The 22,158-nt window shown below is 42.3% G+C and overlaps 2 protein-coding genes across 7 annotated transcripts in view; one reads left to right on the forward strand and one right to left on the reverse strand.

The window, feature by feature from the left end:
- TMEM266 (transmembrane protein 266) overlaps positions 1-14,195 on the reverse strand; it is a 46,150-nt gene extending 31,955 nt beyond the window's left edge. The window contains exons 1-5 of one of the 5 annotated variants that reach the window (XM_077264260.1): positions 14,031-14,080; positions 4,984-5,080; positions 2,465-2,619; positions 747-783; positions 168-210 (exon numbers count right to left, since the gene is read on the reverse strand). In XM_077264260.1, coding sequence (XP_077120375.1) covers positions 168-210; positions 747-749 — 46 coding nt within the window. In that variant the 5' untranslated portion in view covers positions 750-783; positions 2,465-2,619; positions 4,984-5,080; positions 14,031-14,080. Of the gene's footprint in view, positions 1-167; positions 211-746; positions 784-2,464; positions 2,620-4,983; positions 5,081-10,361; positions 10,456-12,113; positions 12,344-14,030 lie in introns of all 5 variants that reach the window. The other 4 variants (XM_077264257.1, XM_077264259.1, XM_077264256.1 and 1 more) reach the window with 4 other exon arrangements.
- A 50-nt stretch (positions 14,196-14,245) lies between these two features.
- NRG4 (neuregulin 4) overlaps positions 14,246-22,158 on the forward strand; it is a 59,399-nt gene continuing 51,486 nt past the window's right edge. For both annotated transcript variants that reach the window (XM_077264261.1, XM_077264262.1), the window contains exon 1: positions 14,246-14,407. The gene's annotated coding sequence lies outside the window, so the exon portion shown is untranslated. The remainder of the gene's footprint in view (positions 14,408-22,158) is intronic.

The following is a 22,158-nucleotide window of genomic DNA, read 5'->3' on the forward strand; positions in this document are numbered from 1 at the left end:
AATTGATATCACCAGTCTAAGTAAGTCTGTTCACACGTGCAGTTCTGCAAGATTTTCTGAAGGATTTTATAGCAGCAAATGAGATTCACAATACAAAGAGTAAAGCAATGCGGTAGTGTTTTCTCTCTGATTATTTCAATTGTGACTTTTATTAAACGGGGCTTTACCTGCAATATCACATATAGCCTCTAGCTGAAAAAGGAACTGTTTCTGCAAAAAAAAATTTTTTCTTGTAACTAACAAACCCTTTATATTTACGGGTTACTCAAACAAGTTACTATAAACAAGCATTTTATTTTGTATAAAAATGAAGCCAGAGGGCTTGTCCACGTCACCCCCCAAAAAAAAGGTTAAAGGAAATCGGTCACTGGTGTTTACAAGCTAATCTGCTTGATGTAGAACCAGAGATCCTGAGTCCATGAGCTCTGGATAGCCCTGCCCCTGCCAGATTGCCAGCTTTCTGCCTATGCACAGTGTACACAGAAAGCTGCCAATCAGTGGTGTGGACGTGGTTATACAGAGCTCAGCACTCAGTATAGCTGCAGAAGATAAAACACTGATTTTTGTTTTGCATCTTAACAGATCAATATATTGTCGATATTTCATCTGCCAATCAATAACAGTTTCCTCATCGTATTCTTGGTCTTATTAGGCATGGACTTATGGTTCAGTGGCTCCTCCTTACTCCTCTATTACCTACCTATTTAAACATTAAATTAAATTAGCAACCTTTAGACAGTACCCACCATTTTATTTCCTGTAATTTCATATATGAGGGGGCACCTAAAAAAAAAATAATAAAATAATATTTTGTAAGCAAGTGGGTTGGCAGTGCTGCCCTCTCCCGCTAGGTACGCTACTAGACACTCTCCCTGCTCAGTTGGCCAAGTAGCATTCATGAGAAACCATAGCAGCGGACAGAGTGACTGTATTCTTAATCCCTTCCCAAAGTGATATTGCGATGGCAAAACTTTAAAGAACAAAGCGCCGACATCTAGCTCTATTTCCGGTTAAAGAAATCAGTTTCACTGCTTTGGGAAGCTTATGGGGAGGAAGCTGTAAGCCTGGCAAGAATTACGAGTGGTTTGCCCGGTTCAGAAGTGGACAAATGTCACTTAAAGATGAACCCCGTTCAGGTCGCCCCTCAATGTCCAGAACAGACGAAAATGTTCAAAAAGCCATCACGTTTGGTCGCTGCAAAATAGTCGACAAATTGGAGGAAATAAGGTAACTGGAATTTCCTGGAGTTCATGCCAAAGAATCCTAACTGTAGATATGAACAGGAGACATCACGGCAAAGTTTGTTCCACGACTGCTTTCCGATGACCAGTGAGAGAACGGTCTGAGAGTCTCAGGAATTGAAAAAACTTGCACAATGACCATGGCTTTCTGTCAAAAGTCATCACATGAGATGAATCTTGATTTATGCCAATAATCCTGAAACAAAACAGCAATCCAGCCAGTGGAAGCTTCATCGGCCAGACCAAAAAATGCCCGGCAAGTCAAATCAAATTGGAAAATCCACGATGGCTTGTTTTTTTTGACAAAAGAGTAGTTCATGTTGAATTTGTTTCTCAGAGCACCACAGTGAACCAACATTACTATCTGCGAGTGCTGAAACGATTGCGTGAGTAGAGAGGGAAAAAAACAAACTACTTGAGTTGTGGTGCTTAGGGGGACTGGCTACTTTATCACGACAATGCGCATGCCCACACAACGTTGAAAAATCAACCAATTTGGCAAAAAAAGGCATGACAATGGTACCCCCCACCATACTCGCCTGACCTAGCCCCCTGTGACTTTTTACTCTCAAAAATGAAGGAAAACCTAAAGGGAAAGTGTTTTCAGGATGTGGAAGAGGTTAAGAAAAAAAAGTAGCTGGAGGCACTTAACAGCATTCATTCAGAATGATATTAAAAAAAAAAAAAAAGTTTGAACAGTAGAAAAACCATTGGGACAAGTGCATATCACCTAGTGGACAGGATTATCAAGGTGATTAATGCTTCTAAGATGCTATTTTGAATTAAAAAAAGCAAAATAAAGTACTTCTTGATTATTTGGGGTACCCCATTGCACATTGGAATGGCTGTGTATTTCTGTTTACATATTGAACACATTGGTCAATTACTCATGTTTCTTTAAAAAAAAAAAAAAAAAAGAAAATCAAGAAATCTTGAATCTGAAATAAAACTGATTTTCTCAAAAATACAACATGCTGCCCAGTAAGTAACACATCGCTGGTGTCAGGTTCTCTGTCCCCACGTCATACAGCTCTGAGATAGAGGAATAAAAGCCTGGTGACAGATTCCCTTTAACCTGTTGAAGCAATTATACAGCACATAACACCAAGGCCTGGATTGATGCCCGCATTCTAGAGATTCTACAGTGGTAATATACAATGCCATACATCTAGCAGCAAGTCTACTACGAGCGACACAAATTATCGAAATTTATAATAACTCACACTGAAGTAGCTTGGTGTCTATCAGCAGCTCCATGGTCATTAGAATTACCACTATGATCACGCAGGCTACCAGGAAGCTATTCACTCCGGCACTGAGCAGAAATACGTGCCACACTGTAGCCCTCTTGCCACAACATGGCTTCAGCCAGCTAGACCTATAAACAATAAAAAGCAAAGAAGCAAGTCCCAAGTCATGAAGCAATGTCATGCGTGTATCACCCTTCGGGTACTGACCGAAATCGACTTTCAAACCATTAGCTACCTTATATACTCGAGTATAAGCCGACCTGAGTATAAGCCGAGGCACCTAATTTTGCCACGGAAAACTGGGTAAGCTTATTGACTCGAGTATAAGCCAGGTATGCATTGTCCCCTCATCCCTCTCCCGCTATGCGTGGTTCCCCTGTTCCATCCCTGTATGCATACCTCCCCCGTTCCGTCCGTCTTCCTGTGCTCAGCGGTCATGTGGTACCGCTCATTAAGATGATGAATATGCGCTCCACGCCTATGGGAGTGGAGACGCATCCATATTTATCACCTTAATGAGCAGTACCACGTGACCGCCGAGCACAGGAAGAGCTGCAGGCAGGCGCCAGTGGCCTGAATGGGATGCAGTGCCAGCACCGAGGGCGCGCAGGTAGGGGAGTATGATGTGTGCGCTGGCTCCTGACACCCGCTGCCCCCGCCGGCTTTCTGTACCGTGACTCGTGTATAAGCCGAGGGGGGCGTTTTCAGCACAAAAAAAAAATATGCTGAAAAACTCGGCTGATACACGGGTATATACGGTAATTCACCCAGGAAAAGCAGCTTTACAAATATATCAGTTATTATACACAATTCATCTTCTCTCTGTTTAAAAGGAACCTGTCAGCAGGATTGTGCACAGTAACCTACAGACAGTGTCAGGTCGGCACCATTATACTGATTAAACTGATACCTGGTGATGAAATCCATCTTGTGGTTGTTTAATCTTTATTTTCAGTTAATGATATGCTCGTGCTCCGGGGCGGCCTGTGTGGGGGGGTCTTCATGTGGTGCTCTGCTTAGGTATTTATAATGCAGACTGCTGACAGATCACTGATCCCTCACATATCTTGGGGAAGTGGGGGGGGGAAAACCATTCTGCAGGCAGGCGCTGGTTCATAAACGAAAAAAAAAAAAATTTGTTTGCAAATGATGCTGGCCGCACCTGCGCAGTAGCAGCTGTTGGAGATCCGATAGCTGCTACTGCACATATGCTGGTGGTGCCATTTTACTAGAGAAAAAAAAATCCTCCTCCAAGATGGTGCCTGCGCAGCAGCTATAGCCAATAACTGCTAGAAAGGGAAAAAAAAACAAAAGAAATCCTCCTCCAAGGTAGCGCCACTGGCACCTGCGCAGTAGCAGCTATCGGCGAGAGCTGCTACTGCGCTGGCGGAGCCATCTTGGAGGAGGATTTTTTTAATTTTTCTAGCAAGATGGCGCCATGTGCAGTAGCAGCTATCGGATCACCAATAGATGCTACTGCGCATGCGCGGCTGGCGCCATTTTCAAACTTTTTTTTAAAGAACTTTAAGATATACACATTTGTTTGATGTTATAATTCATTACATATGTAATCAGGCTGCAGCACAGGCATCACCTCTGGTGCAAAAATTAAGAGACCACTGCAAAATGTTCAGTTTGTCCGATTTTTCTTTTTATAGGTATATTTTTGAGTAAAATGTAAATTGTTCATTTAGTCCATTAACTTCTGACAACATGTCTTCGAATTTCGAATTTCCAAGCAATACATTTTGCATTTTTTTTCTGACAAAGAAAAATGGTCAAAATTAAAAAAAAACAAAAACCCCAGTGCTTTCAGACCTCAAATAATGCAAAGAGAACAAGTTCATAACCATTTAGAAACAACAATACTAATGTTTTCACTCAGGAAGAGTTCAGAAATCAATATTTTGTGGAATAACCATGATTTTTAATCACAGCTTTCATGTGTCTTGGCATGCTTTCCACCAGTCTTTCACACTATTTCTGGCGCAAAAATGTAAGCAGTTCTTCTTTGTTTGATGGCTTGTGACTACCCATCATCCTCTTGATTACATTCCAGAGGTTTTCAATGGGGTTCAGGTCTGGAGATTGGGCTGGCCAAGACAGGGTTTTGATGTGGTGGTCTCTTAATTTTTGCCAGAGCTGGATATAATATTTGTTATGTAAACTAGGGGGCAGGTTACTGATGGATCAGTGACCTGTCAGAAGCTAATCAGACCACATGAAGATCCCCCACAGGTTCACCCCGGGCACAAGCATATCATTAACTCAAAACTGAAAATAAGGATCAAACAACAACCACACGACGGATTTCAGCACCAGGTATCATTTTAATCAGTATAACGACGCCAACCTGACAATGTCTGTAGGTTACTGAGCACAATCCTGCTGAAAGGTTCACTTTAATAGTAATGGGCTCACTACCTCACAGTTCAATCTGGGAGAAATTCTGCCCAAAGGCAGATGCCTCGGAGTGATCCAGTGATACTTACTGTGGATTAGCCATGATAAATTGTGCAAAAACGCCACATTCATATTTCAGATGTTATTTAATCCAGGCATGAGAGAAAATGTGACTCTTGAAACCATCTAGAAAATAAAAAGTGTAATAACATAACCAGAAACTTTATACATAATAATTATCTAATGGAACTCCGTAATCTATAAAAATATACAATCTTCCTTCACAAACCAGTGCAATCTGAATGGACGTTCCAACCCCTGTACAAATCTGTCTAGTAATCCCCACCCTCATACCACTGCAATAGCTAAACAGGAGTCTGAAAGATTCAATGGCAGTGATTTACTGACTGCAACTAGGGAAAATAGAATTATCTTCAGGTTAGAGGTGACACCATATCTTCAGCAGAGCATAGACCTACAAGTGCTTCTCACTAAATTAGAATATCATCAAAAAGTTAATTTCAGTTCTTCAATACAAAAAGTGAAACTTGTATATTATATACAGTCATTACAAACAGTGATCTATTTCAAATGTTTATTTTTGTTAAAGGGAACCTGTCACCCCCAAAATCGAGGGTGAGCTAAGCCCATCAGCATCAGGGGCTTATCTACAGCATTCTGGAATGTTGTAGATAAGCCCCCCATGTATCCTAAAAGATAAGAAAAAGAGGTTAGATTATACTCACCCAGGGGCGGTCACGGTCCCGTCCGATGGGTGTTGCAGTCCGGTCCGGCGCCTCCTATCTTCATCAGATGATGTCCTCTTCTGGTCTTCACGCTGCGGCTCCAGAGCAGGCGTACTTTGCTCTGTTGAGGGCAGAGCAAAGTACTGCAGTGCGTAGGTGCCGGGCCTCTCTGACCTTTCCCGGCACCTGCGCACTGCAGTACTTTGCTCTGCCCTCAACAGGGCAGACAAAGTACGCCTGCGCCGGAGCCGCAGCGTGAAGACCAGAAGAGGACGTCATCCTATGAAGATGGGAGGCCCTGGATCGGACCGTCCGCCCAGGTCAGTATAATATAACCTCTTTTTCTCATCTTTTAGGATACATCGGGGGCTTCCCTGATGCCGGTGGGCTTAGCTCACCCTCGATTTTGGGGGTGACAGGTTCCCTTTAATGTTGATGAACATGGCTTACAGCCAATGAAAACCCAAAAGTCATTATCTCAGTAAATTAGAATACTTTATAACACCAGCTTGAAAAAATGATTTAAAAATCCGAAATGTTGACCTACTGAAATGTATGTTCAGTAATTGCACTCAGTTCTTATTCTCTATGGGGTTAAGGTCAGGTGAGTTTGCTGGCCAATCAAGCACAGTGATACTGTTGTTTTAAAACCAGGTATTGGTACTTTTGGCAGTGTGTACAGGTGCCAAATCCTGATGGAGAATGAAATTTCAATCTCCAAAAAGCTTGACGGCAGAGGGAAGCATGAAGTGCTCTAAAGTTTCCTTGTAGATGGCTGCGCTGACTTTGGTCTTGACAAAACACAGTGGACCTACCCCAGCAGATGACATGGCTCCCCAAACCATCACTGATTGTGGAATCTTCACACTAGACCTCAAGCAGCTTGGATTGTGTGCCTCTCCACTCTTCCTCCAGACTCTGGGACCTTGATTTAGAAAATTTTGCATTTCATTTCGTTCATCTGAAAACAACACCTTGGACCAGTGAGCAACAGTCCAGTTTTTTCTCTACTTGGCCCAGGTAAGACGCTGTTGTTGTCTGTTGGTCAGGAGTTGCTTGACACAAGGAATGCGACACTTAGACACGTAGCCCATGTCCTGGATACATCTGCGTGTGGTGGCTCTTGAAGCAATGACTCCAGCAGCAGTCCACTCCTTGTGAATCTCCCCAAATTTTTTGAATGACCTTGTCTTAACAATCCTGACAAGGCTGCGGTTATCCCGGTTGCTTGTGCACCTTTTTATACCACACTTTTTCCTTCAATCAACTCTCCATTAGTATGCTTGGATACAGCAATCTGTAAACAGCCAGCTTTTTTAGCAATGACCTTTTGTGGCTTACCTTCCTTGTCTAGTGTGTCAGTGACTGCGTTCTGGACATCTGTCAAGTCAGCAGTCTTCCCCCATGACTGTGGAGCCTACTGAAACAGACTCTGGGACCTTTTAAATGCTTAGGAAGCATATACACTCACCGGCCACTTTATTAGGTACACCATGCTAGTAACGGGTTGGACCCCCTTTTGCCTTCAGAACTGCCTCAATTCTTCGTGGCATAGATTCAACAAGGTGCTGGAAGCATTCCTCAGAGATTTTGGTCCATATTGACATGATGGCATCACACAGTTGCCGCAGATTTGTCGGCTGCACATCCCAAAGATGCTCCATACAAGGCAGGATGGATCCATGCTTTCATGTTGTTTACGCCAAATTCTGACCCTACCATCCGAATGTCGCAGCAGAAATCGAGACTCATCAGACCAAGCAACGTTTTTCCAATCTTCTACTGTCCAATTTCGATGAGCTTGTACAAATTGTAGCCTCAGTTTCCTGTTCTTAGCTGAAAGGAGTGGTACCCGGTGTGGTCTTCTGCTGCTGTAGCCCATCTGCCTCAAAGTTCGACGCACTGTGCGTTCAGAGATGCTCTTAGGCCTACCTTGGTTGTAACGGGTGGCGATTTGAGTCACTGTTGCCTTTCTATCAGCTCGAACCAGTCTGCCCATTCTCCTCTGACCTCTGGCATCAACAAGGTATTTCCGCCCACAGAACTGCCACTCACTGGATTTTTTTTCTTTTTCGGACCATTCTCTGTAAACCCTAGAGATGGTTGTGCGTGAAAATCCCAGTAGATCAGCAGTTTCTGAAATACTCAGACCAGCCCTTCTGGCACCAACAACCATGCCACGTTCAAAGGCACTCAAATCACCTTTCTTCCCCATACTGATGCTCGGTTTGAACTGCAGGAGATTGTCTTGACCATGTCTACATGCCTAAATGCACTGAGTTGCCGCCATGTGATTGGCTGATTAGAAATTAAGTGTTAACAAGAAGTTGGACAGGTGTACCTAATAAAGTGGCCGGTGAGTGTATGTTTTTTTTTATTATTCTAATTTACTGAGATAATGACTTTTGGGTTTTCATTGGCTGCAAGCCATAATCATCAACATTAACGGAAATAAACACTTGAAATAGATCACTCTGTTTGTAATGACTCTATATTATATATGAGTTTCACTTTCTGTATTGAAGAACTCAAATAAATTAATTTTTTGATGAGATTCTAATTTAGTGAGAAGCACTTGTATATACAAATATCCCTATGTCTCAGATAACCAGTCTGCAATCCTAGCAGCTCAATAGGGAATCCCACCTCGAGAGTGGGCAATTTGAGCATTTGGCACATAACATTTATGGCGGCCACAAAAAAAAGCAGTATGAGTGAGAGCCTGGCTGCACATTTGCAAATAGTTATGTTTTCCTCTGAAACACTGTGGCAATTTAAGATCCAGCCAGGGACCATAGGCAGAGACAAGATTAGTCTGGTGTCGTCCCCAGCCACCCTCTTGCACTGCTCTAATTGACTGACAGGCCTCTCCTGATGTACAAAACAAGGGACAAACTGATCAATCACCTCAAGAAATGCAGGCAGAAAGTGGAGTGACTAATGCTTCAGATCTACCATAGCTCTTCAGGATCATTTGCATATCAATTCAAACATTGATTTCCCAGTGGTAAAGGAACGGACTTGGCCATGTAAAGGTATTGCAGAATTTATCTTTAAAAGAGCTATAAGTGCATATAAATAGTTTGGGAGGCCTCTTGAAAAAGGAGAGGTCCGAAACGCGTGTCGGGGCAGTCGCACTTGTCTGGGCATCGGTATAGCCCCCAACTTCTGGCAGCCATCCACGGGTAAATATAACATTATTTATTGGTATTGTTCTTTGCTATTTTGGGAGACCCTAAGGTGGAATTGGGTAGCCGGTGGTATATGGGGGGGGGGGGGGGTGATCTCTGTCTATGCATAGACTGGGGTAATCTGGAATTGTGGATAATATGTTTCCTCGTGGCAAATAGCCGGGGCTATGCAGATATGTATTATAATGACAGGTTGCATTTGCTGTTAGATTAATAAATACTTGCGGACAGAGGTAGAGAATCAATACTTATACATCCCTATATATATATATATATATATATATATATATATATATATATATATGATTTGAATACCGTAAGTCCTTTACCCGGATGAATGTGTCGCTTAATATGAATCACACTATGCAATCATGTTTTTCTATTCTCCTCTTTTCCCTAATTGGTACTATGTATTTGGATGTTTGTGGTTTATAATAAAATTTGTATACATTTTGGATAAATTGACTTTGCGATCATTGTTTTTTGGTTTGGTGTTTGTGAGACATTTTGATAATAGGTCTGACAATCCTATGGACACATGGAGAGGGTAAACTATAGGTAAAGGATTTATACCATGTGTCTTTGTCATACCTGTTGTATTTGGTTAAGAGCCACATGTGCATATAAATAGTTTGGGAGTTGAAATCTCACTGACAGATTAGAGGGGATCTTTCACCAATCTGAGCGTGTTAAACTGGCCACATCATGCAATAGTGACTGCAATGCTGAATAAAACGAAGCAAAAAAAAAAAAGACCCACTTAAACTAAATTTTGGGTAATTAAACTCATAGATTAACACAATGCACACGAAACTGTTAAATAAATAACCAAAGACTATATACCCATTAAAAAAATCAATTTTTATTCAATGTGACATATTAAAAATGGAATAGAAACAAACTACTGGACAGTAAACATTGGGGGACGCTATATAGTGCAAATAGAGCGTAGTGAAGTGCTTATCATATCATGTAAATCAACAAAGGCAATAGTACAAGGGATAAAACATCCCCCACAGTTTAGCCAGATAGATTACAGCATGAGAGCATTACTTACATAGTATTTAATTTGTAAAAGCGTCCTCACCACCCCAACACACATTTCGTCTTAGTACTTCATCAGTACGCCTACTGTCGTGGAGTCAGATGCCATTTTGGTATCATGGAAATTGAGGAGTCGGAGGTTTGGCTTACCAACTCCACAACTCTGTCTACAGGTGTTTAGTCACACTCATCTCTGCTCCACTCTGAGAACTTTGTAATCACACACATCTCTGCAGTGAAGCCAGTGAGAACAGAGCTGTATCAAAATGTCTCACATAGGAGAAAACCTGTCCTAAGCTATTATAGAAACGTATTCTTTTTTATGTCCCTCCAGTTAGTTGCTGCCTGCTTATAACTGGTAAACATCATGTATTGGACAAAGTACATGGCCCCAGAGAAGAATCGCGAGTAATGCCCAGCTGGGTTTAACAAAGTATAATCTAAACTTTACAAGTCAGTATCTCCACAATGGAGAGGACAAATTACCACATGAAAGACGATGTATTCAGCTCTACAGCCAGTATTCCATAATGTGGCTAGTTCAACTGTTTAATGCTCACCAATGCGGCTTTTTACTGACCTGAGACATAAGAGAATACATAGTTACATAGTTATTGAGGTTGAAGGAAGACTTTAAGTCCATCTAGTTCAACCCATAGCCTAACCTAACATGCCCTAACATGTTGATCCAGAGGAAGGCAAAAAAAACCCATGTGGCAAAGAGTAACTCCACCATGGGGAAAAAAATTCCTTCCCGACTCCACATACGGCAATCAGACTAGTTCCCTGGATCAACGCCTTACCAAGGAATCTAGTGTATATACCCTGTAATATTATACTTTTCCAGAAAGGTATCCAGTCCCCTCTTTAAATTTAATTAATGAATCACTCATTACAACATCATACGGCAGAGAGTTCCATAGTCTCACTGCTCTTACAGTAAAGAATCCGCGTCTGTTATTATGCTTAAATCTTCTTTCCTCCAGACGTAGAGGATGCCCCCTTGTCCCTGTCTCAGGTCTATGATTAAAAAGATCATCAGAAAGGTCTTTGTACTGTCCCCTCATATTTATACATTAAAATAAGATCACCCCTTAGTCTTCGTTTTTCCAAACTAAATAGCCCCAAGTGTAATAACCTATCTTGGTATTGCAGACCCCCCAGTCCTCTAATAACCTTGGTCGCTCTTCTCTGCACCCGCTCTAGTTCAGCTATGTCTTTCTTATACACCGGAGACCAGAACTGTGCACAGTATTCTAAGTGTGGTCGAACTAGTGACTTGTATAGAGGTAAAATTATGTTCTCCTCATGAGCATCTATGCCTCTTTTAATACATCCCATTATTTTATTTGCCTTTGTAGCAGCTGCCTGACACTGGCCACTGAATATGAGTCTGTCATCCACCCATACACCCAGGTCTTTTTCATTGATGGTTTTGCCCAGAGTTTTAGAATTAAGCACATAGTTATACATCTTATTACTTCTACCCAAGTGCATGACCTTACATTTATCCCCATTAAAGCTCATTTGCCATTTATCAGCCCAAGCTTCTAGTTTACATAAATCATCCTGTAATATAAAATTGTCCTCCCCTGTATTGATTAGCATCGCCCAATGGGTGAAAATGCAGCATTTGTATACTATAGCTGACACCCTGCTGCATCATCCAGCGATTGGTATTAACAAAGACTATGGCAGTCACTTCAAAACTGAATAGGACTCTAACAAATACTTTGTAAATTTCGTTTAAAAAAAATGAAAAATTGCTTCATTTTTAAACCTTCTGACATCCTATCAAAATAAAAAGATATTTGATAAATAGTGCTGATGTAAGGCAGACATAACATACATGTTACTTATTAATTATTTGCCGTGGTTTAACTGTCTGAAATAAACATAAATATTCAAAGTTTCACAATTGCTATTGTTAAAAAATGTTTTGATCAATTTCTGATATTTTCATCAATAAATGAAAACATATCGCTCTAAACTTTCCACTATAACAAAGTACAATGTGCCACAAAAAAAAACCTCTCTAAATCACTGGGATATGTTAAAACATTCTATTGTTATTATCACATAAAATGACATGTCACATTTGAAAAATTTGGCCTCCTCCGTAAAAGGGGTTAACATGTTCAAACTGGCGAAAGATCCACTTTAAAGAAGCACTATCATGAAACTTTTTTTTTTTTTGCCAGAAATCTGAGTAAATGTAATGTATGTTAATAAACTTACCGATCGGTGTCTTCCCTGGTATTGTCTTCTGACGTGATTGAAATTTTGACTTGCCTGATCACACTGGGGTTAAGTATGAGACGAACTTTGCCTTTGTAATATAAGTCTTTAAAGTGTCAGAACGCAGCTTCATAGGTTTACATTGTAAAAGTAACTACGGGTCACACAAACCCAAATGTGATCTGGTGAGTCTAAATTTCAGTCATGCGAGTAAGAAGACCGGAGTTGTACTGCAAAGCATGGAAGAAGGAGGTCAGAGAGTAAATTAACATACTCACATTATATTTAATTTACATAGGCTTAGGGAAGAAAAATGTTTAATAGGACTGCTCCTGTAACCATTTCTGGACTATCCACACACTATAAACCTCTGGGTACTCCATACTTTACACTGCACCGATTTTCTAAAACATCAATAGCGTAAGCAGCTTGGTTTATGGGGTGAAGAGCTGGCTGTCAGACACAGCCAGACTCCTCACCTTCTCTGCTAAATCAGTGCTTTATACAGATTAGGAAGCATGGACGATGCTCTCTAATCTGGATTCAGTGATCACTTGATTTCTTGATTTTCAGCCATAAAAAAAAAAAAAAATGTATTAAAAGACAGACTCTGTGCTTCAGAGATCCATCAGAGTGTCTTAGGTGTTTCACTCATCCATTGTGAAGAGTCAATGGATTTAAAGAGATCAGACACAGCGGATTTAGCAAAAAAACAAAAACAGAAGAGCCAGGATGACACCTGAGGGAGAGGGGTCCATGTCTCTGGGATGGTACCACCCAAATTGATTTGGAATGCAGTCTTAGCCTGTGTGCACACGTTGCAGATTTGTTCCGTTTTTGTCGCATTTTATAGGTGCGGATTTATGGCAAAACCTGATGCCAGCAAAGTGAGTGAGAAACCCGAAGTGTCATGCACACGTTCAGTATTTGTGACTTGCAGATTTGGTGCAGAACATGCGGTTTTCACTATTGACCTCTCTCAAATACGCGCATTTTCCTGACAAGAGATGCAGAAATGTTAGGCTACGTTCACATTTGCGTTGTTGGGCGCAGCGTCGTCGACGCATACCGACGCATGCGTCCCTATCTTTAACATGGGGGGCGCATGGACATGCGCCGGTATGCGTGTACTGCGTTTTACGACGCATGCGTCATATAGACGCACAAGACAGGGCGCAGGGGACGCTACTTGTAGCGTTTTCCCTGCGCAGAAAGTCCCGATCTGTAGGATCTTATGACAACGCATGCGTCGCAAAACGCTGCGTTGTGTGCATGCGTTGTTGGTTGCGTCGCCGACGCTGCGCCCAACAACGCAAATGTGAACGTAGCCTTACTCAGCGTGTGCACAGAGCCTGAGGCGCGGGACACGGATCTGGCTTTTATTACCAGACTAATGGAAACACATATGGTCTCTGAACGTCTACGTCCAATGAACGTCATGGGGTTCCATCTCTGTAACATGGGATAGCCCAGAAATGTCAGGTGGCTGTGGGTCCCACGCTTGGCCTTGTCAGAGGACTGGCTGAGGGGACCCCCAGCAATCTGATACAGCAGGAAACCCCCCAATGGATGGCAATCTCAGTGGATGAAACTCAGGCTACACAAAGAAACATTGAAGCCCCTGCACTTAACTAGTATGTGGCTGGTTCAGTGTGAAAACACACACACACCACAGCTGTGTCTCATTCACTGGGTGACAGGGAAGCTGGACATTCCCTTTAAGAATCCAAGGCGACATGTCATGCCGCCAGCTCTCTCCAGCACGCGCAGCCGCCATTATGAAGGGTCCCGCAGCCTTTCTACCCCCACAGCTGCATACAACACATGTCCTTCTGCCACCTCCCTCCAGCCCAGAGCCCCGCGCACTGCCCCCACTGAGGCCCCACACACGTGCCATGGACAGGTCACTCCACTCACAGAAACGGACCGGCTCCTCCTCCACATTCTCTCCAAACGTCTCCTTGGAAACCACGACTCCGCCGCAGAACCTCCGCTAAGCCTCCACCACCTGACCAAGTATTACGGCCAATCAGAGAGCGCGCTGCGATCACGTGTCGCACGTCTACTGCGCTGACGTACACACCGTCGGTTCACCTCAGGTTGCGGAGCTGTAGTTCTTGTCAGCTGAGCAGAGGCGGCCATGTTGGATGAGGGCTGTTGTACAGAGGGGTGGGGATTATCTGCACTGCGTGTTGTCAGTATCCCTGCCGAGCTCTGGGCGGGAAAGTGAGAGCGAGAAGCGCAGCCTTGTGTTTCCTTGTGTTCTGCTGAGGGAGACGCGTCTGTTACAGTTGGTCCGTACAAGTAGTGTGAACTGGGCAGTGAAGGCTTGTGATGTCAGTGTCATGGCGCCAGTAGTGTATGCAGGTGTTCTAACTGCACAGCGAAGTGTGTGACTGGCTCCATACTGACGCTGCGGCTTCTCACTAGAATGTATTGGTCTCAGGTTTGGAGTATGTCACTCATTAATGGAAAAGGGGATTACTTCCCGTTCACTGGGGGTCCAACTGCTGGGTCCCCCACCCATCCCGAGAACCAGGGTGTGATCCTGAGCGCTGCCGTTCATTCATTCTTAGTAGACGAGCGCTGCGCTGTCTTTGGCGCTCCCATAAACATCGGCTCCATTCACACTGGGCTGTACAGGACCTGGGGATCAGTGAGGGGCCGAGCAATGAGGAAGTTATACTTCATCCTCTGGAATGGGGGAACACTTCAAAACTTGAGAATACCCTTTAACCCCTTAAGCCCCGAGGGTGGTTTGCACGTTAATGACCGGGCCAATTTTTACAATTCTGACCACTGTCCCTTTATGAGGTTATAACTCTGGAACACTTCAACGGATCTTGGCGATTCTGACATTGTTTTCTCGTGACATATTGTACTTCATGTTAGTGGTAAAATTTCTTCGATATAACTTGCGTATATTTGGCAAAAATTTTGAAAATTTCGCAATTTTCCAACTTTGAATTTTTATGCCCTTAAATCACAGACATATGTCACACAAAATACTTAATAAATAACATTTCCCACATGTCTACTTTACATCAGCACAATTTTGGAACCAAAATTTTTTTTTGTGACGGAGTTATAAGGGTTAAAAGTTGACCAGCAATTTCTCATTTTTACAACACCATTTTTTTTTAGGGACCACATCTCATTTGAAGTCATTTTGACGGGTCTATATGATAGAAAATACCCAAGTGTGACACCATTCTAAAAACTGCACCCCTCAAGGTACTCAAAACCACTTTCAAGAAGTTTATTAACCCTTCAGGTGTTTCACAGGAATTTTTGGAATGTTTAAATAAAAATGAACATTTAACTTTTTTCACACAAAATTTATTTCAGCTCCAATTTGTTTTATTTTACCAAGGGTAACAGGAGAAAATAGACCCCAAAAGTTGTTGTACAATTTGTCCTGAGTACGCTGATACCCCATATGTGGGGGTAAACCACAGTTTGGGCGCATGGCAGAGCTTGGAAGCAAAGGAGCGCCATTTGACTTTTCAATGCAAAATTGACTGGAATTGAGATGGGACGCCATGTTGCATTTGGAGAGCCCCTGATGTGCCTAAACATTGAAACCCCCCACAAGTGACACCATTTTGGAAAGTAGACCCCCTAAGGAACTTATCTAGATGTGTGGTGAGCACTTTGACCCAACAAGTGCTTTACAGAAGTTTATAATGCAGAGCCGTAAAAATAAAAAATCATATTTTTTCACAAAAATTATCTTTTCACCCCCAATTTTTTATTTTCCCAAGGGTGAGAGAAGAAATTGGACCCCAAAAATTGTTGTGCAATTTGTCCTGAGTACGCTGATACCCCATATGTGGGTGTAAACCATTGTTTGGGCGCAGGGCAGAGCTCGGAAGGGAAGGAGCGCCATTTGACTTTTCAATGCAAAATTGACTGGAATTGAGATGGGACGCCATGTTGCATTTAGAGAGCCCTTGATGTGCCTAAACATTGAAACCCCTAACAAGTGACACCATTTTGGAAAGTAGACCCCCTAAGGAACTTATCTAGATGTGTGGTGAGCACTTTGACCCAACAAGTGCTTTACAGAAGTTTATAATGCAGAGCCGTAAAAATAAAAAATCATATTTTTTCATAAAAATGATCTTTTCACCCCCAATTTTTTATTTTCCCAAGGGTAAGAGAAGAAATTGGACCCCAAAAATTGTTGTGCAATTTGTCCTGAGTACACTGATACCCCATATGTGGGTGTAAACCATTGTTTGGGCGCAGGGCAGAGCTCAGAAGGGAAGGAGCGCCATTTGACTTTTCAATGCAAAATTGACTGGAATTGAGATGGGACGCCATGTTGCGTTTGGAGAGCCCCTAATGTGCCTAAACATTGAAACCCCCCACGAGTGACACCATTTTGGAAAGTAGACCCCTTAAGGAACTTATCTAGATGTGTGTTGAGCACTTTGACCCAACAAGTGCTTCACAGAAGTTTATAATGCAGAGCCGTAAAAATAAAAAATCATATTTTTTCACAAAAATGATCTTTTCACCCCCATTTTTTTATTTCCCCAAGGGTAAGAGAAGAAATTAGACCACAAAAGTTGTTGTGCAATTTGTCCTGAGTACGACGATACCCCATATGTGGGTGTAAACCATTGTTTGGGCGCATAGCAGAGCTCAGAAGGGAAGAAGCGCTATTTTACTTTTCAATGCAAAATTGACTGGAATTAAGATGGGATGCCATGTTGCGTTTGGAGAGCCCCTGATGTGCCTAAACATTAAACCCCCCCACAAGTGACACCATTTTGGAAAGTAGACCCCCTAAGGAACTTATCTAGATGTGTTTTGAGAGCTTTGAACCCCCAAGTGTTTCACTACAGTTTATAACGCAGAGCCGTGAAAATAAAAATTATTTTTTTTTTTCACAAAAATGATTTTTTAGCCCCCAGTTTTGTATTTTCACAAGGGTATCAGGATAAATTGGACCCCAAAAGTTGTTGTCCAATTTGTCTGGAGTACGCTGATACCCCATTTGTGGGGAGGGACCACTGTTTGGGCGCATGACAGAGCTCGGAAGGGAAGGAGCGCCATTTGGAATGCAGACTTAAATGGATTGGTCTGCAGGCGTCACGTTGCATTTGCAGAGCCCCTGATGTACCCAAACAGTACAAACCCCCCACAAGTGACCCCATATTGGAAACTAGACCCCCCAAGGAACTTATCTAGATGTGTTGTGAGAACTTTGAACCCCCAAGTGTTTCACTACAGTTTATAACGCAGAGCCGTGAAAATAATTTATTTATTTTTTTTCACAAAAATGAAATTTAGCTTCCAGTTTTGTATTTTCACAAGGGTATCAGGATAAATTGGACCCTAAAAGTTGTTGTCCAATTTGTCCTGAGTACGCTGATACCCCCTATGTGGGGGGGAACCACTGTTTGGGCGCATGACAGAGCTCGGAAGGGAAGGAGCGCCATTTGGAATTCAGACTTAAATGGATTGGTCTGCAGGCGTCACGTTGCATTTGCAGAGCCCCTGATGTACCCAAACAGTACAAACCCCCCACAAGTGACCCCATATTGGAAACTAGACCCCCCAAGGAACTTATCTAGATGTGTTGTGAGAACTTTGAACCCCCAAGTGTTTCACTACAGTTTATAACGCAGAGCCGTGAAAATAAAAATTATTTTTCTTTTTCACAAAAATGATTTTTTAGCCCCCAGTTTTGTATTTTCACAAGGGTATCAGGATAAATTGGACCCTAAAAGTTGTTGTCCAATTTGTCCTGAGTACGCTGATACCCCCTATGTGGGGGGGAACCACTGTTTGGGCGCATGACAGAGCTCGGAAGGGAAGGAGCGCCATTTGGAATGCAGACTTAAATGGATTGGTCTGCAGGCGTCACGTTGCATTTGCAGAGCCCCTGATGTACCCAAATAGTACAAACCCCCCACAAGTGACCCCATATTGGAAACTAGACCTCCCAAGGAACTTATCTAGATGTGTTGTGAGAACTTTGAACCCCCAAGTGTTTCACTACAGTTTACAACGCAGAGCCGTGAAAATAAAACATATTTTTTTTCCCACAAAAATGATTTTTAGCCCCAAAAATTTTTATTTTCCCAAGGATAACAAGAGAACTTGGACCCCAGAAGTTGTTGTTCAATTTGTCCCTAGTACGCTGATACCCCATATGTTGGGGTAAACCCCTTTTTGGACGCACGGGAGAGCTCGGAAGGGAAGGAGCACTGTTTTACTTTTTCAACGCAGAATTGGCTGGAATTGAGATTGGACGCCATGTCGCGTTTGGAGAGCCCCTGATGTGCCTGAACAGTGGAAACTCCCCAATTCTACCTGAAACCCTACCCCTAACCGTTTACTGAACATTTTCTGACAGTCATAAGTGCCACGTATATAAGTGCCACGTATATAAGTGCCACGTATATAAGTGCCACGTATTTAAGTGCCACGTATTTAAGTGCCACGTATTTAAGTGCCACGTATTTAAGTGCCACGATATTTCAGTGCCACAATATTTCAGTGCCACGTATTTCAGTGCCACGTATTTCAGGCACTGAAAAATACGTGGCACGTAAATACTTCAGTGCCACGATATTTCAGTGCCACGATATTTCAGTGCCACGTATTTCAGGCACTGAAAAATACGTGGCACGTAAATACGTGGCACTTAAATACGTGGCAGTTAAATACGTGGCACTTAAATACGTGGCACTTATATACGTGGCCACTGAAATATTGTGGCACTTATATACGTATATACGTATATAAACGTATATTTCAGTGCCACGTATTTCAGTGCCACGTATTTCAGGCACTGAAAAATACGTGGCACGTAAATACGTGGCACTTAAATACGTGGCACTTAAATACGTGGCACTTAAATACGTGGCACTTAAATACGTGGCACTTATATACGTGGCCACTGAAATATCGTGGCACTTATATACGTATATACGTATATAAACGTATATTTCAGTGCCACGTATTTCAGTGCCACGTATTTCAGGTTAGGGGTAGGGTTAGGGTTAGGGTTTTTTGTTTTTTTCTTGTTTTCTTGTGTTTTTCTATAAAAACGCATGCGTTTTACCGCGTTTACATGCATTTTTTCACACATGCGGTTTTTTTAAAAAACGCATGCAGATAAAAACGCAAGTGTGAAACCAGACTACAAGACGCTTTTTATAGCAAAAAAGTTTTTGCGTCTCCACATTTTGAGACCTATAATTTTTCCACATTTTGGTCCACAGAGTCATGTGAGGTCTTGTTTTTTGCGGGACGAGTTGACGTTTTTATTGGTAACATTTTCGGACACGTGACCATTTTTTATCACTTTTTATTCCGATTTTTGTGAGGCAGAATAACCAAAAACCAGCTATTCATGAATTTCTTTTGGGAGAGGCGTTTATACCGTTCTGCGCTTGGTAAAATTGATAAAGCAGTTTTATTCGTCGGGTCAGTACGATTACAGCGATACCTCATTTATATCATTTTTTTATGTTTTGACGCTTTTATACAATAAAAACTATTTTATAGAAAAAATAATTATTTTGGCATCGCTTTATTCTGAGGACTATAACTTTTTTATTTTTTTGCTGATGATGCTGTATGGCGGCTCGTTTTTTGCGGGACAAGATGACGTTTTCAGCGGTAACATGGTTATTTATATCCGTCTTTTTGATCGCGTGTTATTCCACTTTTTGTTCGGCGGTATGGTAATAAAGCGTTGTTTTTTGCCTCGTTTTTTTTTTTTTTTCTTACGGTGTTTACTGAAGGGGTTAACTAGTGGGCCAGTTTTATAGGTTGGGTCGTTACGGACGCGGCGATACTAAATATGTGTACTTTTATTGTTTTTGTTTGTTTTTTTTAGATAAAGAAATGTATTTATGGGAATAATATTTTTTTTTTTATTATTATTTATTTAGGAATTATTTATTTTTTTTTTTACACATGTGGAAATTTTTTTTTTAACTTTTTTACTTTGTCCCAGGGGGGGACATCACAGATCGCAGATCTGATAGTGTGCACAGCACTCTATCAGATCTGCGATCATACTTTCATCGGAGCAGGCTGCAGCTTTCATCTGCAGCCTGCTCCGACCCGGAAGTGCTCCCTGCAGGACCCGGATACAGCCCCTCGGCCATTTTGGATCCGGGGCCTGCAGGGAGAAGACGTTCGGTACGAGGTGAGTACATCACCTTGTACCGATCGTCTCAGGGAAGCCCGCAGGGAGCCCCCTCCCTGCGCGATGCTTCCCTGTACCGCCGGTACACCGCGATCATGTTTGATCGCGGTGTGCCGGGGGTTAATGTGCCGGGGGCGGTCCGTGACCGCTCCTGGCACATAGTGCCGGATGTCAGCTGCGATATGCAGCCGACACCCGGCCGCGATCGGCCGCGCTCCCCCCGTGAGCGCGGCCGATCGCGTATGACGTACTATCCCGTCACCGGGAATTAAGGCCCACCCCACCTCGACGGTATAGTACGTCATATGGGATTAAGGGGTTAAAAGAACTGGAAAAAGTGATATTGAGTACCAAAAAATCTGTAAATTGTGCAAAATTGACCTAAAATTATACAAACTCCAGGTATCAAAAAATCACAATGCCAACAAGGCCTAACAGAGTTTTTCCAACCGGGCATGTGACCACCTTGCCAAAGTAAAAGGGTTAACTTGCTATTTGATGGGAACCAACAGCTGGGACCCCACTGTGCTGACAGTGAAACTCTGAAATTCACCCTTAGGCCTTGTTCACACTATCCTTTTTTTGCTGCGGATTTTTCAGCTGCAGATTTTGAAAAACCGCAGTGCAAAACCGCGGTGGTTTTCACTGCGGTTTTTTGTGCGGTTTCTACTGCGGATTCCACTGCGGGTTTCCAACTGCACTTTCCTATTGGTGCAGGAGGAAAACCGCTGCGGAATCCGCAGAAAGAATTGACATGCTACTTCTTTTTTTCCGCAGAAAATCCGCGCTGATTTTCAAGCGGAAAAACGCAAAGTGGGCACAGCAGTTTTTGTTTTCCATAGGGTAACATTGTACTGTACCCTGCATGGAAAACGGCTGCGGATCCGCAGCAAAAACCGCAAAGTGTGAACATAGCCTTAAAGTGGAGCAATGGGGAATGAAGCCCCCTTAGAATAGATCATTTACTTTTTTTTTTTTTTTTTTGCTGCATGTGCATGGATTTCTGCAAGGCCCATCCAGATAAATGGGACAGCTTAGCTTCCAGTAAATATACTCATATTGCACATGAACATTAAAAAGAAATACTGTTAAAATATACTTCTTTAAAATCTCACATGTAAAGCGCCATGGAATAAATGGCGCTATAACAATAATAATAAACAAATGTATTGCGATATTTTATAATACAAGTTGCATACATTAATAAATAGATTTCTAGACCTTATGAGGCTGGTGTACTTCTGACAATACATGTCAGAAAGGTTGTATAATCTTAGTAAGATATGCTGGAGGTAATAGTTATTACTAAAACTAAACTTTTAACCCCCCATTCCCCCCCCCCCCCTTGGCATATGATAATGAGCCTGACAGGGGTATCTCTTCACCCATAGACCTTCAGCTTTACATGCTGTAATTACTATGGCTATGGTTGACATCCTCCAGACTTGTTGGACAGAGAAAACTATAATTTTCAGGAAGTATTATCTCAGATATCAATAGCACTATTATCAAGCTGGAATAATATTCTAAATAGTATTGGGGTGGTTTCAGAGGTATGGGGGATCTGCCATGTCCCATTTAAGTACACCAGCCTCATTAGGTCTAAGTGAACTGCAGTTTACACTGAAGTCTGACAGATCCCACTTGTGGACAGCTCAAAGTGTTGAAACATCTGGGTTGTCTGCATATAACACCATAGAGATGTCCCTAAAAATCTGCAGCTGCAGAGAAATTGTGCAGATTCCGGAGAGGGTGAACAAGCAGAGATGATTACCATATTAATGTGAATGTGTTTTTCCATAAATCGCAAGTTATCCTCTTGCAAATCGCAAGAGGTCCAACAACTAGGACCTCCAGCCATCCCGAAAA

The sequence above is a fragment of the Ranitomeya variabilis genome, chromosome 5, assembly GCF_051348905.1.
Source record: "Ranitomeya variabilis isolate aRanVar5 chromosome 5, aRanVar5.hap1, whole genome shotgun sequence".
Classification (NCBI taxonomy): domain Eukaryota; kingdom Metazoa; phylum Chordata; class Amphibia; order Anura; family Dendrobatidae; genus Ranitomeya; species Ranitomeya variabilis.